Here is a 21,619-nt window from a genome sequence, read left to right on the forward strand (position 1 = left end):
TGGCTCCTCCACCTTACTAGTTGTATGATTCTGAGGAAATCACAATCTCTTGATATTTTCTTGTCATATGGGAAGAGTGAGGATGACCATACCTATGTTGATTTGGGTTGTTTTATAGATTAAATGAAATTATTATGATAGTATGCTTTATTTATTTTAATTTTTTTTTTTGAGAGTGAGAGAGAGAGAGAGAATTTTTTAATATTTATTTTTTAGTTTTTGGCGGGTACAACATCTTTGTATGTGGTGCTGAGGATCGAACCCGGGCGGCACGCATGCCAGGCGAGCGCGCTACCGCTTGAGCCACATCCCCAGCCAATAGTATGCTTTAAATACTATAAAAATTATATAAATGAAAAGATATCAGTTGCTATCACAGATAAATATATGGTTCTTTTTTTTTTTTTTTTAACCAGGTATTCAACCCAGGGGAGCTCAACCACTAAGTCACATTTCCAACCCTTTTCTGTTTTTATTTTGAGACTTGAGTATTGCTAAGTTGCTTAGGGTTTTGTTAAGATGCTGAGGTTGGCTTTGAACTTGGGATCCTCCTGCCTCAGCCTCCTAAGCCACTGGAATTACAGGTGTGTTCCTTCATGCCAGGCAAATATAAGGTTCTAATAAGGAAATTAAAAACCCACAAGAGTAAAGAAACGTGCCCTAGTAGTCCTTACAATTGTGGATTGAACTCTATGTGGGGGCCAGCATTGTGAGACCAAGAAAGAACTGTACAAAGGTCAAAGTAGAATTAGAGCCTGTTGCATTCAGAAATGTCTCTGGAAATAATTGAATTTAACCCTCTCATTTTACAGATGATGGAACTGAGTTCCTGATGGGACACTCAGACAGTTGATAGTGAAGCCTCAGATTCCAGTTTAGTGATGGGCCTCATTGCCAATGGCTGCCTCAGTGAGATAAATCATGGCCCCATGATATATTTTTTTATTTAATCAAGAGGAATAAAATATAGAAATTATACAATCAAAAATTAGAATACAGAATAATATATTTTTCTCCCGATAATTGGGGGTAGAATCCCCAGGGCCTTCTACCACTAAGCAACATTCTAAGCCCTTTATTTACTTTGAAACAGGGTCTCACTATGTTGCTCAGGCTAGCCTTGAACTTGTTATTGTCCTGCCTCAGCCTCCCAAGTCCCTGTAATTACAGGTGTATACCACTACGCTGGGCTTAGAACAAGAATGTGTTCAAAAAATGTAGCTGAAAGATCAAAGGAAATAAGAATTCAGAAATGCGTAGGCCAGGCTGGGGAATGTAGCTCAGTGGTAGAGTTTTGCAAGATCCTGAGTTCCATCCCTTGTACTGCAAAAAATAATACCACCAAACATGTTTTTTAAAAAGGAAATGAGCTAGGTATAGTGGTGTAATCCCAGCTACTTGGGAGGCTGAGGCAGGAGGATTGCAATTTTAAGGCTAGTTTCAGAAGTTTAGCAAGGCCCTAACAACTTAGACACTATCTCAAGTAAAAAATAGAAAGGATAGGGATGTAGCTCAGTGGTAAGGCTACCCTTGGTTCAATCTAAATAAAAATACAAAACAGGGGATGTGACTCAGTGGTTGAAGTTCAATCCCTGATACAAAAAAAAAAGGGGGGGGGGCGGCGAGAATAGGTAGCAGTCAAGCAGCCAGGTTGAATTGGAGCTAGGACTGGAGTTGCAACTCTTGAAAAAGTAGACAACACCATCTCTGACTTTAGAATGTTTACTTTTTATTTGGAGAAAAGAGCTGGGGACATAGAACAAAATGCAAATGGGTGGTATGTTTGCATTCTTCAATGGAGGGAACCCCTATGGGCCCTTTGAAACTCCACAGTCCCTGCTCAATTCAGCTTGTGTTCCCTTTAGGCCCCCTTTTCCATGTTGCTAATGTAGCACTTTTTGTAGATGCCACAATTGATTGAGTTGTGTGCTTCTTTACAAAGGACTGTGGGCTGTCTGAGCCTTCAGGGGTAAGGACAGTGGCAGCACATAGTTCTATGGAATCGATGTACCTAGGGAGAGATTCCCTCCCCCAAAGAGTGTTTTGAGAAGTTACAAATCAGGAGAGAGAATGAGACTTAGGGAAAATTTAAAAAGAGGAGGAAAGAGCAAGGAATGGTAATATTTGGCCTGGCCAGAATGGCAAGGAAGGGAAGCTCATCAAGAGCCAGTTACTTTCACAAGAGAGACTTTGAACCATTTAAAGAAGGCAATCTGTTTACCTTTTCAGGGAAAACAACCCTATATTATCCAAATCTTTTGGAAATGAGCAAATTCCTTCCTTTCCCTTGCCCTTGGGCCTCTGTTAATACAATGGCCTTTCATACATGGTGGTGACCTGGAGGTGGTAGTCAGGCAGGGGAATTCACAGGCCCAGGATCCAGAAGCCCAGCAAACTGAGGGAACCCAGAAGAAACTCACCTTTGTTCTTTAAGATTTGCCTGGGAATCCAGTGCAGTGGCACATGCATGTAATCCCAGCAATTTGGGAGGCAGGATTCCAAGTATGGAAGCCAGCCTGGGCAATTTAGTGAGACCCCTGTATCAAAACCAAAAATAAAAAGGACTGGGGATGTTTCTCAATGGCCAAGTACCCCTGAGTTCAACCCCTAGAACAAAAGAACAAAAATTGCCAGGGTCCTAACAGATCAGACAATAATATACAGAAATCTGTTTAAAAAGATAATTCTGTGGAGATAGTACAAGGTCATAACGAAAAGACAGGTTTTTGAAAATACCTTGTGGCAAACTCACCATAAAGTCTCCTGAGTGGTCAAAAAGTATAAAATGTAATCTGTTCTATTGGATCTTTCATAATAAACTGAAATAATGATCAAGTTTTGCAATGTTTAGGATTCAAAGGGTGGTCTCTTTTTTTTTTTTTTGATTGTGATTTGAACATAATCGAAAATTATTTAATTTCAGAAAGCACTTGATTTTTTGAGTAGCTAATGGTAATTATGAAAGGGCTTTTTTTTTGGGGGGGGGGTATCAGAGATTTAACTCAGGGGCACTTGGCCACCGAGCCACATCCTCAGCCCTATTTTGTATTTTATTTAGAGACAGGGTCTCACTAAGTTGCTTAGTGCCTGATTTTGCTGAGGCTGGCTTTGAGCCTCCCTAGCCACTGGGATGACAAGCATGCGCCAGCCCCGTTTAATGAAAGGGTTTTTAAAAAAGATATTATATATATTTTGGTTTACTGAGAACTCCCAACGACGGGCCTGGTTCTGAGCTAAGGTTTTGGGGTCATCCAACCTTCCCATGAGGTCTGTCACCAGTAATTTGCTGATGAGGAAAATGGCAAGCTGGGAGGCCATCAAGTCACCTTTTAGGAAGCGGCCAAAGCGCCCTTCGAATGCAAGCTCCTCTGTGGATTCTCTAAGTCCTTCCTAGACAGTGTGGTTATCTCTTCAAACCCTTTAAATAAATAAACCTAGTCGTCGCCTTCACTCCGGTGTTCATATTCGGGAGCAAGCCGGGAGCGCCAAGGCTGAAACACGAGGCCCGTGGGCCGGGAGCGTGGGGTGTCCCCTCTCACCCAGAGGCGCGCCCAACACATCGCTGGAGACACCACTTTCAAGCCTCGGCTAGAAGCGGGGCTCGGACAATGCCCAGGGCCACGCGAGCGTCCGCAAGTGGCCCTCACGGCGCGGCCCGCGAGCTGCGCCAGGGCCTGCTCCTTCCTCGGCCTCGGGGGCCAGGTGCAGGGCAGGGCAGGGCAGGGCAGGGCAGGTGGGGCCAGGCCGCGAGCCCTGCGCCGGGGTCCCCGGTGCGTCCCACTGCGCTGGTTGGCGTGCCCGGGTCGCCGTATTCCGGTGACTTCCACCTCAACGTTTTAATCTCGCCGCGGACACCAGATCCCCGTCAGTGTTCTAAGGGCGGCCAGGGCGTCACTCCGGGCCACCAGCGCGCTCGCGGGCCGAGCCGGGGAGGCCGGTCTCCGCGGCCGCGCGCAAGGGCGACCTCGGACCACCCCGGCCGCCCGCCGCCCGCTCGGTGCAAAGACGCGAGGCGCTGTCCTGAGGTGACACCGGCTGCACTGCAGAAGCAGCAGGCGCCGCCGATCAACGAGTTCGCACCGAGGATTCCTCTTGGTGCGTGGCCCAGTTTTCCTTAGGACGGGCTCCAACCCCTCCCTGACACCGCCCCCCGCGCCGCCACGCTTCGAAGCCTTCCCCGGGGAAGCCTCGCGTCCCTCCCCCGCCGCCGCGGGCGGCGCGCTCGCGATTCCTCGATTCCACAGGCGGTTCGCGCCGCGGGTGGGGGCGGGGCGCGGGCCGGGGCGGTCGCCGCCGGGGGAGGGGGCCGGGCCGGCCGGGGGCGGGCCGGCGTGGGGAGTTCCTCGCTCGCGGACCACACGCCCCGCCGGCCAATCCCGAGCCAGCCTCTAGCAGTGTCGCACGCGGGACACGTCCAAGCGTTTGTTGGCAGGGCCAGCGAGGGGAGGGGGCGGGGAGTAGGGAGGGGAGTTGAGTGACAGGCCCCGCGGGGCAGGCTGGGAATTGTAGTTCTCAGCTCCCGTGGCCATAGCCATTTTGTAGTCGGGGGACTACAACTTCCAGAAGATCAAGGGGACCATTCTAAGGTGCCCCGGGAATAGGCGGCTGTCCCCGGGGCCGGGCGTCCTGGGGCATTGGTACCCACCTGCCCGGCTGCAGGTAGACGCGAAGGCAGTGGCGGGGGCTCGCGTGTGGCGGCTGTGGGGTGAGCGGCAAGCAGGGAAAAGGGGCTGAGGTGGAGCGACCAAGCGTGCCGTGCCTTGAGCTAGGGAACCTCTCTCAATTCCACGCCCGGGCTCGGCGTGGGAGCGACGCCGGAACCCTTGCCCGGGAAGGGTTCGTCGAGGCTTCCTGGGTGCCAGGTCGACGGGGCTGCGGGGGTCTTCTGGACTGGGCCAGGGGCGGTGGGCGCCGGGGTAGGCGGGCGCCCAGTGGCTCAGCTGTGGGAGTTTTCGGCTGGCGTGCGGTGGGGAATTGCCCGAGGAGCCCTAACTTGTATAAAAGCAGAGTCCATTTAAAGTTGGGCTGGATAGCCTCTCTCTCATTGGTTAGGGGGCTTGGAAAAAAGAGACTCGGCGAGCCCTCGCTGTGGTGCTGCGCCGCCGCCGCCGCCGCTGGAGTTGACTCTTCTGCTCGCACTGCTGCTGCAGCACAAACGTGACTTCCAACATTTTTTATTTATCTTTCCCTTTTCTTTTCCAAGATGTAACTACAGATCAGACACTAAGGACCTTCACGTTTCGCTGATGTAGTTTTTGGAGGAAAAAGGGGGGGAGTGAAGGGCGTCGGTTTTTTTTCTTTTTTTTTTTTTTTGTGTATATGTGTTTCGGGGGAAATTTTCCATTATGAGTGTTTTACTAAAGTGAATTTTTTTTTTGTTTGCTTCGTTCGTCTTTGGCTCTTTTTTTTTTTTTCCTTCCCAAATTCGGATTTATTTCAAGGCGAATCTGGCTTTGGGGGAAGAGGAAGAAAAGTCGGATTACAAGATCAACCACCACCAACAACAATAAAAACCACCAGGATATTTTTTTGCAAATTTCTGACGGCTTTAAATTCATGAAGCAATTGTCCCCTTTTGCAATCAGCATTTGGATCTCAGAATGAGCAAGGAAAGACCCAAGAGGAATATCATTCAGAAGAAATACGTAAGTGCTCCTAACAACACATCCTTTGACTTGCAGTTTTAAGCAATGGCTGTGAATGTCAAGTTTATAGATAATTCTGCAGCTGAAGGGTTTTAAACACAGCGTCCGATAAGGCTGTTTCTTTCTTTTCTGAAAGAGGGCTTTTCAGGCAAAGTCGTGTCTGCCTAGTTTGGTTGAAAAAACAGATTGGTGTAGAGATACCTCAAGTGAATAAATTGACCTCGAATGACACAAACATAATCTAGTTTTAGATGAAAGGCAAGGGATTTTGGTGGAGCTTGGGGTGGGGGGCTGCGGTAGTGTAAGTAAACTGCATTCTCGGGCGGATTTGGCCCCATATTGCACTTTGCATGCAAATGAGCGTATGTTATTATTATTAATGTTATTTGGAAAATCGTGTAAGGCGTGTGTGCTGGAAACCCTTTAAGTTGCAATCGAGGGTCCGATTATGGCGATCTTCTCCTTGCACTGGCACATGAAATTTAATGTATGTGGTCGTTTGGCTTATCTGGTTTGTACCATGAACCAGTTGGGAATCATGTTACAGCGAATGCATTTGTTGGGATTGACTTTAATAATGAGGCTGGTTTTGTTTAAAAAAATTCATGGTTTCCAGTTTTAGGAGAAAAAGACACTGGGTTTAATGTTTTTAAGTATGTCTGTGAATGCATTTACGACTACAGATAATTTATCCCTGTTAGCTGGCTTTCTGAAATTAGGTGATTATTCAGAGATTTAAATGGTTTGGAATAGTTAAATTTGTTTTGTGCATAGTACAGCTACGTTTTGATTGGCATGGCGATTGTTTTTGTTTTGTGTATGGTGGCTTTTTTTTTTTTTTTAAGTTTGAGGGGAGGGAGCTAGAGGGGGACCGAGGGATTAACCAAATATGCTCTCTAGTGATCGGTGATTAGCTGCATGCTTTAAAGCAAAGAACTCATTTTTTTTTTTAAAGAAAAAAGGTCAAATGAACATACACAAGGAATACAACGTTATAAAAAAGTTTTATTTAACTCTACTCGACAAATTGATGTTAATATTTTCCTTTCTGATCAGTATGAAGTGTGTAATGGGAGATGACCTTCGGGGCAGTGGTTTTGTAAAAAAATATATTTAATGGAAAAGCTGAATGCCTCTTCTGGAGGGTTGATTCCATCTAGACACGTAAACTTCAACTATGAAAGAAATGCAAGGCTAAATTATCAAGCTCAACTTACAAAGCTGGTCCATAAAGAATTTAAGAATTAAAATACATCCGCATTGCAGAGGGCTGGGTAGAATGCAAAGGGCTAGTTTAAACTCGGGCTGTAGAAACTGCAGGAGACAACCTTGCCTCGAGCGTGGACGCCTTCCCGGGGCATGTCCGTTTCGGATGCAGCTACAAAGCAGATGGGGTAGAACTTGGACAAGAACCGCCTCCCCTCCCCTCCCCTTCCCTCCCCTCCCCTCCCGGACCGCGTTGAGTTGGATATCAGCGTGGGGTGGGCTTTTTTTGTTGCCAGTGACCAGCGGATCGTGTCGGTTCCGGGCGTCCGGCCGCAGCCGGTGACGGCGGCGGTCGCGGGAGGCTGGGAGCGAGTTAGCGCTGCGGGAGCGGAGCCGGTGCTCCCGACGTGCTCGAGCCGGCTGCGGCGGGGAGGGCGCGCGGGGGTCGCGGCGGGCTGGGCCGGGGCCGGCGGGCGCGCGCGCGGCCTGTAGGGGGCAGACTCCGGGCTGCGGGCTGGCGCCGGGCGCCCGGAGCCGGCTCGCGGGCCGGCGGGCGGGCGAGTGGGTGGGGCGCGGGGCGGCGCGGCCCGCGGGGCCGGGGCGGGGGCGTGCCGGGGAGGGGGCGCGCCGCGCACAGCTGCACGGCGCCCCCCACCGTGCGCACGGCCGAGCATGGCGGCCGCGGCGGTCCTGCCCGCGCCCCGCGGCCTGCCCCCCCGGCGCCGACGCAGTCTCGAGAGCAACAGGTTAAGCCGGCGAAACGTCAGCGCGCCCCCTCCCCGCCCCGCGGCCCAACCCCCGCCGCGCGCCCCCGCCCCCCGCCCCTCCCTCCGCCCCCCGCCGCTCCCGGTCCCCGGCCGCTCCCGGCCGCGTTCTGTTGTCATTGTGACGTCACAAAGGGACGGGCCCGGGTGGAACCTTCCCTCCTCCTTCGTGACGTCAAAAGTCGGGCGGGAGGTTCCAGCGCTGCGGGGCTGCCGGGGGAGGAGGGAGCGGGCGGGGGCGGGGGCTTCCGCGCAGGGGTGCCGCGGCGTGGGAGGAGGAGGAGGAGGAGGAAGAGGATGCGCTCGGCCTCAGCCTTCCGCCCCGAAACGCCGCACGCCCCGCCAGGTGAGCAATGGGGGGCCACTGGTCCCCGAACTTGTGCCTCTGGACCTGGTTCTGGAGCCTCTCAGCGGGTGGGAGCAGGGAGCAGGCGCCTCCTTTCTGCAGGAATGTTTTCACTTTCTCACTTGCAGTTCTCCTGATGGTCTTGCGTTCCCACTGTGGTCACCTCACCCAGTGCTAATGGAAACGAAGGAAACTGCATTCCGGGAAAGTTTTACTCTCTGGAAGGACCGTGTGGTGCATTTGTCCACTTTGTCACTTTAAGTCGTGTTGGGTGTCTTGCAGGATGTGGCCTGATGCCTTGTAGAGGGGATGCTTCAAGGAAGCAACTGTTGTTTCTCTGGTGGCCCTGCAGCCTCAGGTGGAGGGGCTCTCTTGCTGTGTCGGCTCTTTGCCTATGGAGTGTTTTTTTTGGGGGGCAGGGGCGGAGTGAGGGAGGATTTGTCCATTTAGAAGAGCACAGAACTTTTTTTTTTTTTTTGGCGGTATTGGGGAGCAAATCCATGGGTGCATGCTAGGCAAGAGCTCCACCATTGGGTTACGATTCCAGCCCAACACAGGCCTGAGTCTGAAAGTGCTCTGGGCTAACTTCTCAGTAGAACAAATGGCTCGCTTTCTGTCTTGTTCATTTTTCTGTAAAATGGGAAAATACCTGCCTTTGTTAATTCACTAAGTCATTGATAGGATCTTGTGGATGGAAGATGTAAAACAGAGTGCTTCTTTATATGTAAGGTGGCTTTATTAGTTGAACCGGGTGGAAGGCAGCATGTTTCCTACAATTGGTCTCAAAAGCCTTAGATGCTTGCCGAGTGCCATTTAGTTTATTGCCTAGCAGAGCAGACTTTGGGGGTGTGATTGTAGATGATAGGCTTTGGGAGAAATGATTGTTATATTTCTTATTAAATGACATCCTTGAGAAGCTCATAAATTGCAACATAATCTCGTCTTAATTGTGTCGGGCACAACTCCCACTACAGTACCTTAAATAACTGGAAACATTTCCCTTTTAGAGCCCCAATCCACTTGGACAATAAAACAGTTGCTTGTTTTGCTCTGCGAATGTTTTCTCCCATTTCCATCGATACTACATGCTTGATTATTCTTAGGGAGAATAACAGGATAGCCAGGCTTCACAACTATTTGGTCTTAGTTTTACAGCAGGTATGAGCTTAAAATAAATCTCTGCCACATGAAGATGTGATTCATGCAGTGGTGGTGAAAACCAATTGCCAGTTTGATTTCTAGGACAGCTCAAGCAGAATTTGTACCATTAAGTTGTAAGTTTTAAGCATCTTAGTTTCCTGCTTTAAAATTACAGTGTGACTTAAAAACTGGAATAAGTTTGCTTAATAAGATTCAAAGGCAGAATTTACAATAATTACATAGAGTTGTAAAGAAAAAAATGAAAAAGAATTTACACCCAACAAAGTGTTTTGGATTTATTAAGTTTTTTGTTGTACTGGTGATTGAACCAGGAGTGCTCTACTGCTAAACTACATCTCCAGCTCTTTTGTTTGTATGCCTCCAGAGTGACTGGGATTACAGTTGTGTATACCTGGCTGAGCTTTTGGTTTTTATTTATTTTTTTACCTCTTTAACAAAAACTGTCATAAGGTTATTGTAGAACTTGCATAAGTTAATTAATTCCCACATTTTTTCTTTCCTGAGGTGTTCACATGGCTTTCTTTCTGCTTGTTTCTAATAGTGAAAAACCTTGCCCTGCCCATGGCAAGTCTAAGGCAGAGTCATTTTAGTATAATGATGACCATGCAAAAAGCACTTGCTGTATTGAGAGGGGACAAAAGTAATATAGTCAAGTACAAAGTATGTCACTAAAATTCAAAATGGAAAATAACTTTGTCTGAAAAGTTCAGCTTGGTTTATTATTACGTGGGTCATTACCTTCTGTAACTAATATTAGACTTGTATGTCCTCATAACTACTGCCCCAAATAGCCAAGCAGAATTGAATTCTTTTGTACTTAGAGGGTGTAAATCATAGTTGGTTAAACCAGTCCTTGTTGCTGGATTGAAGGCAATTGATTCACTTCCAAGTGCTTTGGAAATACTCCAGTCTTAATAGATATACCCTACTCCAAAGTTTACTTAAACTTTTCTTTTTCAGAATGAGAAAATCTTTTGGAGTATATAACTGATATCTGCTACGTTCAAAGTAGAAAAAGTAGGACTTTTTTTTTCTCCTTTCAAAAAAGACAAGGGAAAACTCATACTAATCCTACTATATAAACATTAGTAAAGGCTAAACTAGAAGGTTTTTTGGTGTGTGCTGGGGATGGACCTCCGTCCTCACTCGCCTCATGCAATGTGTAATGCTCTATCACTGAGCTGAATTCCCATCCCTGGGTGAATTTAATCTAGTGTTCTAGATTAAATTGTGTGTCCATTCAGACTCTTGACATTTTTATTTGAATTCTGGTTTTATTGTTCAGTCCTCTTCATGTTACTGGTCCAGGCTTCCCCAGGATTACAGTTTCACCTCCCCTAACCACCTTTCACCTACCCAATTTACTTGCCCTTGGGTGCAGAACTTCCTGGCTGATACCTCAGTACACAGCTTCTGGCCACTGGGCAGCTCTGGGATGTCCCTCTGTCCTCTTTGGCTCCCACCCAGAAGGCTTGCCAAGTGTCAATTGTTTGTTCCCAAATCTGCTTATTCCAGTTGGGCTTCTTATTGTAATTGCAATTAAATATTATGTAAACCTTGAAATAAGTGTGAACAGAATTGGTTTCTATGAAAACTTCTAAGTTGATTGTTTTGGGTGAAGACTTGATAAAAGTCCTAAAACAACAAGGCTTTTAAATTTTCTGGATTTTTCCACATGCACTGCTTTGTAATTCATCCCTGCCTCCACCCCTTTTTTTTTTGGTGGGCTAGGAGTCTAAATCAGAATCTTCCCGAATGCTAGTCAAGTGCTCTACCACTGAGCCACATCCCCAAACCCCGATAGTTGTTTTAAGACCCAAACTTCAGGTACATACATATATCTTTCTCGGCTAAAAAGCATAATGTGAAACAACCCTCAAAGAAGTTTCATACTAAGAAATAAGACCATAGCTCTATATGAAAAGATTAGCCACCAAAAGCACGTTTGTATGTTTAAGGTAAAAAAAGTAATCTTGTCTTATTTTTTAAATAAAAATTTCTTGCGTGCCAAACTTTTTTTCCCGTTAACTAGCCAACTTTTTTTTTAAAGAAATCGAGAGAGAGAAGAGAGAGAATTTTTTTAAATATTTATTTTTCATTTTTCGGTGGACACAACATCTTTATTTTTATGTGGTGCTGAGGATTGAACCCAGTGCCCTGCGCATGTCAGGCGAGTGTGTTACCCCTTGAGCCACATCCCCAGCCCCAACTAGCCAACTTTTAGCCCTGTTACTCTTTTTTTTTTTTGAGAGAGAGAGAGAGAGAGAGAATTTTTTTAATATTTATTTTTTAGTTCTCGGTGGCACAACATCTTTGTTTGTATGTGGTGCTGAGGATGGAACCTGGGCCGCATGCATGCCAGGCGAGCGCTCTACCGCTTGAGCCACATCCCCAGCCCCATCCCTGTTACTCTTGAGAATGGTGTTTCTAAATGTAGAAACATTTAGCCTTAATTCTCACACATAAACTATATTCCATCTAATTTGTGTAGGCATAGGTAAAATGTGGTCTTTACCCTATTAGGCAAGTCTTCTACTACTGAATTATCCCCGGGGGGGGGGGCATTTTAAAATACTAGTGTCAATGGACTTTTATTTATTTATATGCAATGCTGAGAATCGAACCCAGTGCCTCACACATGCTACGCAAGTGTTCTACCACTGAACCACCACCCCAGCCCTCTTTATTTTTTTATTTTGAAACAGTCTAAGTTGCTGAGGCTGGCCTTGAACTTGGAATCTTCTGTCAGCTTCCTGAGTGGCTAGGATTACATGTGTGTACCATCACTCCAGGTCTTTTGTTTTGGAGACTGAATCCAGGGGTGCTCAACCATTGAGTAACATCTCCAGCCCTTTTTATATTTTATATTTTTGAGACAGGTCTCATTGAGTTGCTTAGGACCTCCCTGAGTTGCTGAGGCTGGCTTTGAATTTGATTCCTCCTGCTTCAGCCTCCTAAGCATCTGGGATTACAGGCATGTGCCGCCACTGTGCCCAGCATCCAGCATCCGCTTGGCTTTCTTGGAGTTGGGGCAGGAAAGGCCTGTGTTGTACAGATGAAGATGTAGTCTCAGCCGGCATGGTGTAGCCAGACTTGAGCCAGCAGACCAAGCTAGCCTTCAGCTTTAGTCCTCCAGGGCTCTTTCCACTTATACCAGTTTGTCTTACTCCTAGTTTCACTGTTGTGAGGTTGCTGCCCATCTGCCCTGGGGGCTCCCTCTGCTATTTGAAGAAATGCCCCAGAAGCACTGTGATTGTACAGAACTGCCACACAATACTGGTCTTTTTTTGAAAGCCTTGTGAAGACCCAGTCAATTCTGAAATAACCGCCCACATTTATGGACGGTTTCCATAGCAAGTTCACAAGAGGAAAAAAAAAGGGGCTTTTGAGTTCATTTTACAGAAGGGAAAACTAAGTCTGTTCGTATGGTTAAAGCCTGCATCTCTTCCTCCGTCTTCCCCTTTCCTCCAAATTGGTTGAACCCAGAAGTGCTTTACCACTTAGCTACATCCCCAGTCCTTTTTACTTTTTATTTTGAGAATTGTTTAGGCAGGTCTTAGCCTCCTGAGTAGCTGGGGTTACAGTGAGCGCCACTGTGCCCTGTTGTCTGTGATTCTTAGTTCAGATGAAGCAGGTGAAATGAAAGATCCATGTAGCTCTGCAAAAGGGAGAAAAGGTCTTAAAGGGCTTTTGCCAGCCTTCAGAGAGGCTTTTGGCTTAAGAAAGTTTGGGAAGTGAAGATGATTTTTTTCCCCCTTTCCAGTTTCCCAAAACCAGGAGAGTGTCAGTTTCAAGTGTGGGTTTGTGTTTTTTTGTTGGTGATGGCTAGGGATGAACCCTGGGCCTCCATATGGTAGCCAAGTGCTCTTCCACTGAGTTTCTGCCCCCTCCCTCAGTCCTGTTTGTTGTTTTTTGAAGCACCAGTTGGTGGAGCTACCAGCTTATCCCCAGCTGGCTGTCTCTTTGAGTCATCCTTGGAAGAAGAGCTGATATCCAGTACCTATTGGGACTGACTGGTTTGTGCTGTTTTTTTTTTTTTTTTTTGGGCTGTCCTGTGCATTGAACTCAGGGTCTCCTGATGCTAGGCAATTGCTTTACTACTGAGTAAAGAATTGTTTTAAAATTTTATTTTGAGACAGGTCCTCACTAAGTTGCCTAAGCTGGCCTCAAACCTGTGATACCTTTGTAGGTATGTCATCACACCTGTAATTTGTGTTATTGCTTTTAAAAATATTTTTAGTACTGGGGCTCAAACCCAGGGGTACTTAACTGCTGAGCTACCTCTCCCCCTCTTTTGGTTCTGAGACAGGGTTTTCCTAAGTTGCTGAGGCTGGCTTCAAACTTTATACTGAAACAGCAGCCCACATGTTTCTGATGCCTGAATGTGGGAGATCTTTTGGCATCTGTTTTATTGCTTTCTTTTTAATCTGGGTAGCTTTTTCTCATTGTTTCCTAACTTCCATTTTGGGGAGGGCTCAGTCTATAGTGGTGATGTATATTATCTCTTGGTTCTCATTTCTGCCAGCTGTTGAAGTGTTTGGTGCCTGTGGGGGCAGAAACAGGTGCCAGGAGGAAATGAGAAGGGATTAGGACTGGACATGTGTTTCTTGCATTTATTCCTTCCATAGGTTTGTAGGGGTGCTGAATCAATGCTTATTCTGTCGGGCAGTGGAGCGCTGGCTTTGTGTATATGCGTTATTACTACTAATATGGGGGCTATGGGCATGAAAGGCCTCGGATAGGCTTGCTGTGAGTGTACCGGGGACTTTTTGGTAATGGACAAGATTGGGAGTATAAGCTAAGGTTTGGCTCTCTGTTAAACTGACTGTGTGTCGTCGGGCATGAAACAACCTCACTGAATACTTCCTCATCCAGAAAGATTGTTCTGAGGAGTGGGGTGCTGTGGCACACATCCAGAGTTCAAAGCCAGCCTCAGCAACAGTAAGGTGCTAGCAACTCAGTGAGACCCTGTCTCTAAATGAAATATAAAATAGGGCTGGGGGTGTGGCTTAGTGGTTGAGTGCCCCTGAGTTCAATCCCTGGTCCAAAAAAAAAACTTGTTCTGTGTACTTGCCAGGTTTGTTGCTGGGAGAACTTGGGAGATTTTTGATGTGAAAGCACTTTGTAAACTGCATACTGCTGTGCAAGTGCTCAAGGTATTATCACACAGTTGGAGATCCCCAACTTGGAGACATTAGCCTGCCGGTGGCCTTCCTTGCTGACTCAGAAATAAACGAATCCTGTGAATTCAGAGCAAGCAACAGATCTACACTGGGATTTTGAGCAAGAGTTTAAAGATAAGAAGAAGCCTTGTGCGGGTGGTTCTGTAATCCCAGTACTTGGAGGCTGGGACAGAGGGATTCCAAGTTTGAGACTAGACTAGGCAATTTAGGAGACCTTGTCCCAAAATAAAAAATAAAAGTGCTGGGAATATGGCTCAGTGATAGAGTGCCCCTGGGTTCAATTCCTAATTCTTAGGGAAAAAAGGTCACATGATCACCTCCCACCTGCACACCATGAGTTTCTGTTTTATAAGCTAGTATTTGACTCCCAGCCATTTCTGGGTGGGGAATGAAAGAGGGATAGATTGAGAATTAAGATTAGAGTGGCACTGAATCCTTGCACAGATGTGAAACCAAAGGTGTTTAGAGTAGATCTTTGAGGAATAATCCTCCAGATAGAAAGTCTGATCACATCCTTCTGTGACTCCTGTGGCCTTCAGGATCGTGTGTTAACCAAGTTGCCTTTCACCACCTCATCAAGCCCTTCTTGCTGTACCCCGAGTTTTCCTGTCCCCACCCACTCCACACTCTGGGCTTCTCCTGAGTCCAGCCTCTCTTTAACTTTGCAAGTTCTGGTTGAACTGGCTGAGGGATCGCCTGAGGCCTTAAGAGTAGCCTGCCACCTTTTTGCCCTCATAGCCAGCTCCTCTTCTCTGGCTGGGCTCTACCCCCTTACTTCTGGGTGCTGGAGTTACTTGCTGACCTGACGGGGGCACCCTGTTAACTTCCACAAAAGCAGAGGCTGAATTTTATATCATGGTGGGTGAGAAGTAACGTCAGAGATGGTACGCAGTCCCTGGTGCTACTTAGGAGCCGCAGAGAATTGCTGTGGATCTGGTGGGTAAGATGGACCTAATGAATCAGAATTTCACACTCCTCATTTTAAAGCTGAGAACCCCAGCTGCATTGTCAGATGACCCCTCACAGCCGTGGTGTGAAACCCAGTCCCTGACCCAGCAGTAGAAGGCCTTTTCATTTGCCTGCTTTGGAGTGGTCTTGGACATTGTTCATCTTTCCAGGTGCGTTCTTAGTTGTCCATGGTAACTGCAGAGATTGATTCATTTTCATGCAAAATAAAGTTTACGCGTAATCCCCGAACCTTAAACCTTCATTAAGCCACTCAATTTTCCTCTTGTGAAAATGGTGTTGGGGCTGTGATCAAGTACTCAGATGAAATTTATTGAAATCACCTACTAGATATTCCTCTATTGTGCATGCGTAGTTCACATACGTGAGCTTGTTACCTGCTTTTTGCTGTTATAGCTTAACCTCAGTTATCAAAATACAGTAATTTCTAATGGCTTCCAGGCACTTGGTTGACGGGTATGTCACTTGACCTGTCCCCCTTGATGGCTTTTTCACAGGTTTAGGGCCCCTGTACTAAATGATATATCTTGCAGCATGCTTTATTTATTTTTTATTTTGCATGTAACTCAAGTCTGGAGCTGGGCGTTACTGAGCCAGAAGTACCTGTGTTTACCTTTTGGTCCCTGGTACCACATTGCCTTCTTGGAGGAGACCATGCTAATTTACGTTTCCACACGCAGTGTGTGTTAGGCCAGTGGGTTGGTTTGTTTGTTGGCTTTTAAAAACCAATACAGGCACTTGTAAGGAGTAGTAAAGATGTCAGTTGGGTTTTATTTAAGTTTCTATTTGCTTTCCTTGTCCTCTCTCAGGGCATTTAGAACTAAATGAGATAAGATATGTGAAAACACTTTGTAAAACAAAATTGCTCTAAGAACACAATGTGCTGTTAGTCAGAGGGCGCTGGTGGTGTGGGGAAGGGGAGAGCAGGGGTCATGGTACAATGGCATTTTTTATATTTATGAGGTTCCTCCTTTTGTGGGGACATGGGAGCTACTGGAGTAATAGAGTTGACCCCAAATCCCATTGTTTGCATCTTCAGCCCTGTTTGTGAGGTGGGCTTTATGTGGCTGTCTTGGAATGTTTGCTGCCGTGTCCTGGCATTGCGTTTGAAAGTAGGGTGCCTTCATCCTGAGAGAGAAGTTTAATTGAGCAGGGGTGCAGAACCCTGCGGGAAGCCTTGGAGTCAGGCTGAAGTTGAGGGTTCGGCTGTTTGTGTATTGTTGATCTTGGGGTTTCTTTATAAGATGGGAAGAATTACAACACCATTGTTGGTCTTTCTGGGTCATTTTGGGGGAGGCAGATCATATGTGAACATATGAAGTGCTTTGCAAGCTGTCACTAGCTAAATCTGGGTTATTCTAAGTCCTGCAGGTCTTTGTGGCTGTAATTCTCCATGTTCAAGGTCGAGGAGAGAACAGCATGGGTCATGGCTGTGGCAGCATACTCTGGTTATCTGGGGAAGAGGATGTCTGCTCTGGGTGTTCAGTGACAGCTTTCTCTTCCTGTCTTATGGAAAGGTGGAGCCTGGTGGGTTGTTCCTTTTTTTCTCCCTGATTGTGAGCCCGCTATGGGGTCCCAGTGTGGCTGGGAAGCCGCGCTCCTCTGCTGTGTTTAAGAGAGTGCTCCGGGATGAACTTCCTTGCCTGCCCTTTCCATTCCCTAGTCAAGACATCCCTTTAGAGATGAGGTGGAACTTAACGCTTATTGGTTTTATCCAAATTGCCCCCTTTCCCATTCTTGCTCTGCCCAAGCCCTGAAGCTGCGATTGTTCTATTTTCAGCTTGTAATAAGGTCTTGATGTTGGAGGATGAAAGAGCCAGTGTGGATGGAAGGCATTTAATAAGGAGCCGTGGTCTGGGCGCCCAGTGAAATTGGTAGCACATGGTTCTCATCTGCCTGGAAGGGTTGTGGTTATGTTGTCTTGCCTCTGCTGGAGCCGTGATGTCACCAGACCTGGCCTTCCACGTGCTGCACAGCTCCCTTTCAGACTGATGCTGCTGAGTGGCAGAGGCCATTGCCCTTGATGCCCAGTGCACAGTGGGCTTGGTTTGTTTGTTTCCTTTTTTTTTTAAATTTTAATATATTTTTTTTTTTTTTTTTAGTTTTTCGGCAGGCACAACATCTTTTGTTTGTATGTGGTGCTGAGGATCGAACCCGGGCCGCACGCATGCCAGGCGAGCGCGCTACCGCTTGAGCCACATCCCCAGCCCCTGTTTCCTTTTTTTTATGGTGCTGGGGGTTGAACCCAGGGCCTTGTGCATGTGAGGTAAGCACTCCACCAACTGAGCTATGTTCCCAGCCCTGTTTGTTTTTTTGGGTACTGGGGATTGAACTCAGGGGCACTTGACCACTGAGTCACATTCCCAGCCCTATTTTGTGTTTTATTTAGAGACAGGGTCTCACTAAGTAGCTTAGTGCCTCACTGTTGCTGAGGCTGGCTTTGAACTTGCGATCCTCCAGTCTCAACCTCCCCAGCCCCTGGGATTATAGGGGTATGCCACTGCACCTGGCCCCAGCCCTGGTTTCCTAATATTGGATGATCCTGAAATGTTTTGGGGCTCTCCCAAGATTTCCTGTCTGTGCAGTTAGGGTCTGAGGAACATGGTGGAAGTCAGGAACACCCCAACTTATTAATGGCCTAATTATTTTAGTGTGGCTCTGTTGTATTTTTGGTACTGGGAATCGAATCCAGGGGTGCTTGGCCACTAAACCTCATCCCCAACCCGTTTTTTATTTTGTATGTTGGGACACCAGTTGCTTAGGGCCTTGCTAAGTTGCTGAGGCTGGCTCAACTTGGGATCTTCCTGCCTCAGCCTCCCGAGCTGCTAGGTTACAGGTCTGCTGAGGACCTGCACCACCATCTCGGCCTGTTTTGCCTCAGCCACTTTTCAGCCTTTTCACTGGGACTCATTGGTTTCAGGCTTTTGTTTTTGAGGTGGGTTTATTTAATATAGTTTATGTGTGCTACATGTTGTCATTTGTAAAAGGATTTAGGGCCACAATGAGCTGTCATCCCAGGAACAAATAATTTTTGCTACTGTTTAACTAAAATTCAATTTGTAAACGCAGAAAGTGACAAGCAGATTAAATTATGGGCAGTAGGTAGTTGTCTTTCTAAAATCAGCAGCAGTGTTTGGGGCTGAGTAGGGTCCCCCCCCCTTTGTTTCAGCTTTGAAAACTTGACCCAAAACTTTAATTAAAGGTGAGTTTTGCTAAGTAGTACTTTAGTGTTTGTACTGACACCCTGAAAGAACTTTTAATCTGGAAGAATTTTAAAGATGTATGAAAGTAATCCCCAGTGGTGATTACATCTTTGAGTGGCAGAGATCAGATTTCTTCTTAAATGCCAATGCAGTGTATCACTTTTTTCCACAGTGCAGGGGGGTGCTGGGGAGGGTCTGGATTTCATAATGAACTTCTGAACTCAGTTACTTTAGAGGGAGAGATTGGTGGGTGTACCGCATGAGTCAGTTGTCTGTGTCTTTAAAAATGTTTTCAAATGCTCATTTTTGCATTGTAATTCTCAAAACTCTGGTTAGGATTCCAAACCATTGTGGTTGAGACGGAGCTGGAATCTGAAGGTGGCTGACAGAGTGGAAGGAAACCTCCTTTAAATGAGGAACATGTTTGGCTTGCCTCCTGTCCCAGAGTCTGGGCTCTGGGCGTACCTAAGCCATGGCCAAGTTGAAGAGGTCAGGGAAGGCTTGTGTTCATTCTGCTGGACTTCCCCCAGCTCCGTGGTGTGGATGAACAGCCTCCTGGGTCCGGCAGGAGTCCTGGTGTGTGCGCTCTGCAACTTGGGGTTGTACCAAGGTGTACAGTGCTGCCCACCGTCCTTGTGATCCGGGAGATTGCTAATGATGCTAATCAAATGTGTCTTTTTTTTTTGGCCCTGGCAAGTTGAAGCCTTTGAGCGGTGGGGAGGATGGGTCTGATTTGGAAGGAGCTGAAGCTGTCCCCTATCTCTCTCATCTATTCCCTGCTCCAATTAAGTGACACCATTGCAGTACTGACCCTCTCATACCCCAGGATGAAATGCATTTTCTCCTTAGCCAACCTTTTTCCCCTGCATCCGTGAGACTTGCTGAAATTGTCATGTTTTTTCTTTCCAGATTTATTGGAGCAGTAGGCAAAAGCCCCTTGGGAGTATAAATAATGATGATTATAAAGAACAGTCAGTTTACCAAGGAAGGCCATTATCTTTGACTTGCAAAGCTTTTACAGCCAAACATTGTTTACTTACAGTCTGTTTAATACAGATGAAGACCTTAATAGTATCTATTGTACCAGAACCTTTTTTCTCCCCTTGCATGTGGAGGTCACCTCAGTGAAGCACAGAGGATGTCACCTTGCCTGTGCAGAACGACTTGTTTCTCTCCTGCATGGCCCACGAAGGCCTTGGATGGTGTTTTCTTTCACGGAATATCGTTTCTGGTTGCTTTCTTCCATGCCATCAACAACAAAAATTCTCTGTGCTGGGTGTTAAAAGATTTGTTTTTCTTTGGTACCAGGTATTGAACGCAGAGGTATTTTACCACTGAACTACATCCCAGCCTGTTTTATATTTTATTTTGAGACAGGGTCTTGCTAAGTTGCTTAGGGCATTGCTGAGTTGCTGACGCTGGCCTCCAACTTGCAGTCCTCCAGCCTCCCCAGGTGCACCATTGTGCCTAGCTGTTTCTGTCTTAAATAAAATACAAGGGCTGACGTAAGTGAGTACTCCAAGGCTCAATTCCTAGTTATCCTCCCCACACATAGGAAAAAAAAAAAGGGGAAAGATAATTTAAGGGATTAAATTACTCTGGCACCTAATATCTATTTATAAATGGTAGACTCTCCTGCTCTTAATTTAGCACGATACAGCTTCAGGGGAATAGAAAACCCCAAGTTGCAGTTTATATTGTTGGGAGGATAAAGTCACCTGTCGTTGCTCTTGATTGATTGAGATAGGCTCCCCACCATGTTGCCAGAAGCTGGCCTCGAACTCCTGGGCTCTAATGATCCTCCTGCCTGAGCCTCCCTCATAGCTGGGATGGTAGGAATATCTGAACTCCCTCCCCGCCCCTCCCGCCCCCAGTGCTGAGGATGACTGGCTCTGAGGCACTTTTTAAGTTGTTGATGGACCTTTATTTTATGTATCACATGTGGTGCTGAGAATCGACCCCAGTGTCTCACACTGTGTCACTGAGCTAGACCCCCGCCCTCTGAGGCCCTTTTAATATGTGACTGACCCCCCCTTAGCCTTCTTTTCGTCCTCTTACTCCCAGCCGCTCCGGTTCTTGGCAGTTGTGTTTTCTTTGGCATGCTCGTGGTAATTTAAATCAAGATGAGAGGCCTTTTGGGCATGGCAGTCTTTTCCTATGTAATTTTGGATGTGAATGTGATTTCTTTTTTAAACAGCTCTGTGGGTTTGGGTATATTCATAGATGCAGCCATCACCGTGATCAATTTTAGAACATTTTCATCACTCCATACCCAGTGGCAGTCACTTCCCATCTCACCCTGGTTCCCCCAGCCTCTGGCAACCGCTAATCTTTCTGTCCCTGAGGATTTGCTTATTGTGGATATTTCACATGAATGGGATCATGTGAAATCAATATGTGGCCTTGTGTGACTGACTTCTCACGGGAATGTGGATGCATCTCAGAAGCACCGTGTCGTAGCGTTTATTAGTGTTTCCTTCCCTTTCACCTCTCATTCGCGGCTTCCCCATCAGCTGCTGGATGTGGGGTGGTGCCCTGTGTCCGCCTGGCCCTGTTAACGTGTGTGTTGGTGCCGTCTGAGAGAAGCCTGCACATACACAGCATTCTGGGCTCTGGGCCTGGCGGGTGGCCCTAACCTTTCTCACTGCCACTGCCTCTCTTTACTGTCACTGACCTTCTTTTCTGTACCACTCGACAAACTGGAAATGCTGGAACCATCTGCTCCACTCTCTCTGGTGCCACTTCTTCCTGTTTTATCCTGGGAAGATTTGCTTTTGTGGTGCTCAGGTGTTAAACATGCATAAAGCTCTGGTTTCGCAGGACCTGACTCCTGTCTGTGTGTGGTGAGTGTCCTTCCTTATCGCAGTCCCCTGCCCTTCAGTTTTGATTCTCTCGTCATTACCTCTCTCGACATCCGTTGTCAAAGGACTGTGGGGACCGGGAGGACTGTTCACTTGGAAGTTCTCCCTGATGCATTTGTTCCTTCCAAGCCTGTTAAACCCAAAATACTAAGAAAATGAGCCCTTCGTAATGAACTCCTTGAAGAAATGGGAGGCGAATGGCGACTGACACATCTTCTTTTGATATTTCTGATTGGACCGATTTATTATTCCCTTGTAGGTGCGAGACTGTTGAGATGTTCTGG

The 21,619-nt window shown here is 46.9% G+C and overlaps 1 protein-coding gene across 1 annotated transcript in view; it reads left to right on the plus strand.

Annotated features, from left to right (window-relative positions):
* Positions 1 to 5,088: 5,088 nt before the first annotated feature.
* The window catches only part of Jarid2 (jumonji and AT-rich interaction domain containing 2), a 224,755-nt gene continuing 208,224 nt past the window's right edge, over positions 5,089 to 21,619 (plus strand). Inside the window, exon 1 of the mRNA XM_076859226.1 lies at positions 5,089 to 5,645. Coding sequence (XP_076715341.1) covers positions 5,601 to 5,645 — 45 coding nt within the window. The 5' untranslated portion in view covers positions 5,089 to 5,600. The remainder of the gene's footprint in view (positions 5,646 to 21,619) is intronic.

The sequence above is a fragment of the Callospermophilus lateralis genome, chromosome 6, assembly GCF_048772815.1.
Source record: "Callospermophilus lateralis isolate mCalLat2 chromosome 6, mCalLat2.hap1, whole genome shotgun sequence".
NCBI lineage: Eukaryota > Metazoa > Chordata > Mammalia > Rodentia > Sciuridae > Callospermophilus > Callospermophilus lateralis.